General features: G+C 36.5%; 1 protein-coding gene across 2 annotated transcripts in view; it reads left to right on the top strand.

Moving 5' to 3' along the window:
- The window catches only part of LOC106467723 (CDP-diacylglycerol--inositol 3-phosphatidyltransferase 1-like), a 42,567-nt gene extending 40,465 nt beyond the window's left edge, over positions 1–2,102 (top strand). The window contains exon 9 of one of the 2 annotated variants that reach the window (XR_002612462.1): positions 1,877–2,057. Coding sequence is in view for 1 of the 2 variants with exons in the window: in XM_022395910.1 (XP_022251618.1) it covers positions 1,877–1,887 (11 nt within the window). In the remaining variant the exon portion in view is untranslated. Of the gene's footprint in view, positions 1–1,876 lie in introns of both variants that reach the window. The other variant, XM_022395910.1, reaches the window with a different exon arrangement.
- The last annotated feature ends 1,165 nt before the right edge of the window (positions 2,103–3,267 follow it).

Genomic DNA, 3,267 nt, shown 5'->3' with positions numbered 1-3,267 from the left:
CAGTTTTCCTTGTACCGGAATGACAGGGGTGGAAAACGTGTCGAGGTCTTAGGAATAGAATAAACAGCCGCCTGGACAATACAGTCAGTCACTGCCACCACACAATCGTCTATTGATGGTAGACAGACGAAGGCAGGATCAAGTTCAGAGAGAGAGGTGAAAGATGGCCAGTCAGCCTGGTCCAGCTTCCACCGTGGCACTCGGGTCGGGTGGCATCGACCATGGCCAACCTCTCTCAGTATGATGGGAAAATGCTCACTGCCCTGAGGATCGCTGTCGACCATCCAAGAAAAACGAGTGAAAAGTGTAGGGGAGCAAATTGAGAGATCAATGGCAGTAAAAGACTGACTAGGTGCATGAAAGTAAGTGTATGTTCCAGTATTGAAGAGAGAGAGGTTGTGATCCGAGAGCATGCGCTCTATGGAACGACCCCTCCCATCAATATCAGCACCACCCCAGAGGGGGTTGTGTCCATTTAAGTCTCCCAAAAGTAAAAAGGGAGGTGGCAACTGGTCAACGAGAGCATCAAGGTCTGATTGATTATAAGTCTCCCCAGGAGACAGGTAGAGAGAACAAACTGTGATGGCACAACCCAAGGAAACACGAATGGCTACAGCCTCCAAGGGTGTATCGAGGGACATGGATAAGGAGGGCACATGCTGGTCGACCAACAGTGCCACCCCTCCGTGTACCCGCCCATCACACAAGGTATCCTCGTCCAGTTGGCAGTCGACTTGGAGTGAGCAACGGCATAATAAGCTTTTCCAGATCAAACCTTCTGTTGGTCTTTGCCGTCTTGCTTCCGTAAGGATCGGAAGGAGGAAGTAGTCCTGGCAAGGCTACACATTGGTCATAGTTTTTTAACCCATCGTTTTCTTTTATCGGGTATTGACCCACCGATGTATAGCCATTGTGACACTCAAGTCACAATAGCCCACATTTTACTGTCATGCCGTCATTACAACTGTGAGGGGCGGCATCATTTTAGACACATTTTATATAAAAGTTTACCCCTGACGCTGGACAGTGTCATTGGTAATGATGACACTGTCCGATTAGATTGTATTTTTAATTTTTTACACACTATAGGTATTTTTAATTCTGTATAAATCTTTTATCTACATTTATTGGTTTTAACTCGCTGTATTTTTACATTTTACATTAATTTACTTTCTTTGTTTTTACCGGTTGTTTGGTGCAGATAGCCTTGCTGCTTTGCGCCATAAAACACCAATCAACCAACCAACCAAACCAGAATTTGAGTTCATTATTAGGGTTTCTAAATACTGATTTTGGCCACAAATGAACAAACTAGTGCATAGTATTGGAAATGTACTAATACAAAGTAAAACTAATAAAATTTTTATTACTGGGAGTTATAAAGAAATCTCGCTTTTAGACACTGAGAGCAAAATTCAGGATGAAAAATGTAGAAACACTGCACTACATAACTTTTAAGATACCACTCAAGTGCTGCTGTAAGGAGAAGAAAATACACAACAATTTACCTGAAGATGACCATAAGTGGTGAAAACATTGTTACAAAGTTAAAAAATAAACTAATCAAAAGGCTATGTCTCTGGACCTTTACTTAAACCACCCATGAGTATTGTGAAAAAAAGTGCTTTAGCCTGCTAGATACTATCACATTGATGAATTTATCTTACTTTGTCCAAACTTTTATAAATAAAAACAGGAAGTCTCTTTTTTGATCTCTAGAGATGACACAAGTTTAAAACTAAAAACCTAACAATATTTGATATACAAATCTTGTGTGCACTGATATTATTTTAAATGTAGTAAATATTATAAGTATTTAAGTTAGAACATAAGACTCCCACCCTCCCCTCAATTTGAAAGTACTATCTTTTTACAGCTAGAAACTAAAGCCACTGACAAAGCCTACCGAAGTTATTGAACCAAGTAAGAACATTTCCACATTCACTCTCCGATTCTATACGAGCTGATGCTTCCCTAATTAATAACACAGGCCTGTGCTGGGTTTATTGTATTGAAATTTTTGTGTCCTACAGTAATTCCTGTATACTGAATCCAAAAATATCCATTTTTCTCAATCATGTACAGATTTTTCACAAACCGTCATAATGCAATACATAAAAGAAAGACCACAACACAGTTTTGAGACTAAAAGATGTAAATTTACCAAAAAAAAAATCAGGATGAATGAGGATGCATATTCATTTTACATTGATGTTCTTCCCTTTTCTTCAGTTTCTTTGTTAACAAACATAATAATAATTTGATCCAAGTAACAGTTTTTAATTCTTCTTGATTTGTAAAAAATCCTTACATGATAGAAAAAAATGAATATTATTTGCAAAATCTGTGTAGTTGAAGTATGGAAAATCCATTATTAAAACCACAACTTTTATGAAGTTTAAATTAGCAGGCCTAACACACAAAACTGCAAAGGAGTATCTCAATACATTTTCTATTGTGGCTTAAACCATATTTTTCTCAGTCTTGTGCCCAACCCTTCATTTGGGTTTACATGTGTCATCCTAATCACAGTTGGTTCGCTGAAAACAAACAATAAAGTAAAAGAACTGTCTCCAAGTCATAATCAAATGAATATTTATTTACAAAAAATAAAAATACAAAAACTTGCAATTTCTAGTGGTGGCTTCAAAAAATTCAAACACAGACTGCATTATATCCAAGTACAAAAAAAAAGTGTGTATTTTTTTTAATGAGGATTCTGTGTCAGTTTTAGCGTGGGAGCAACCCTATAATCATTATCATCTTGAGCTTGACCACATCACACACATCTTTCTAAAGCATTCCGCACACTCCTAATTCATTGGCCAAGAAAAGTTACAAAGTGGTAGAATTACATATTTAAAGCATTTTGAAAAACTTGCATGAAATATATATTTACCTGCTAACTAACAAGTGTGGTATTAAATAACATCACACTTTTTAAGGAAATAGATCACTCTGAAATACCTTACAGAAAATACCATAAATATTCAGAAGTTTTCATCATTTACTGACTTGTAAATAAATAAAACACGACTGAAATAACCTTTAGGTTGTTAGTAGGAAACAAGAAAAGGCATTTGGTGCTCCTTGGATCAATCAAGTAGTGTTAATGATTTATTTAACCTATTTCTCTTGGATAGTTATAAGAACTACCTTTTTTACTTGTGGATCACGTTCTGCAATAATAAATTAGACTTATTTACAATATATATATATATGTACAATGATTTTTAATCAGGAGAGGCTTGTAACGTGCCTTACGTA

This window comes from Limulus polyphemus, unplaced genomic scaffold (genome assembly GCF_000517525.1).
Source record: "Limulus polyphemus unplaced genomic scaffold, Limulus_polyphemus-2.1.2 Scaffold2717, whole genome shotgun sequence".
Classification (NCBI taxonomy): Eukaryota; Metazoa; Arthropoda; class Merostomata; order Xiphosura; family Limulidae; genus Limulus; species Limulus polyphemus.
The sequence above is the reverse complement of the archived record's forward strand: the minus strand, read 5'-3'. Positions and strand labels throughout refer to the sequence as shown.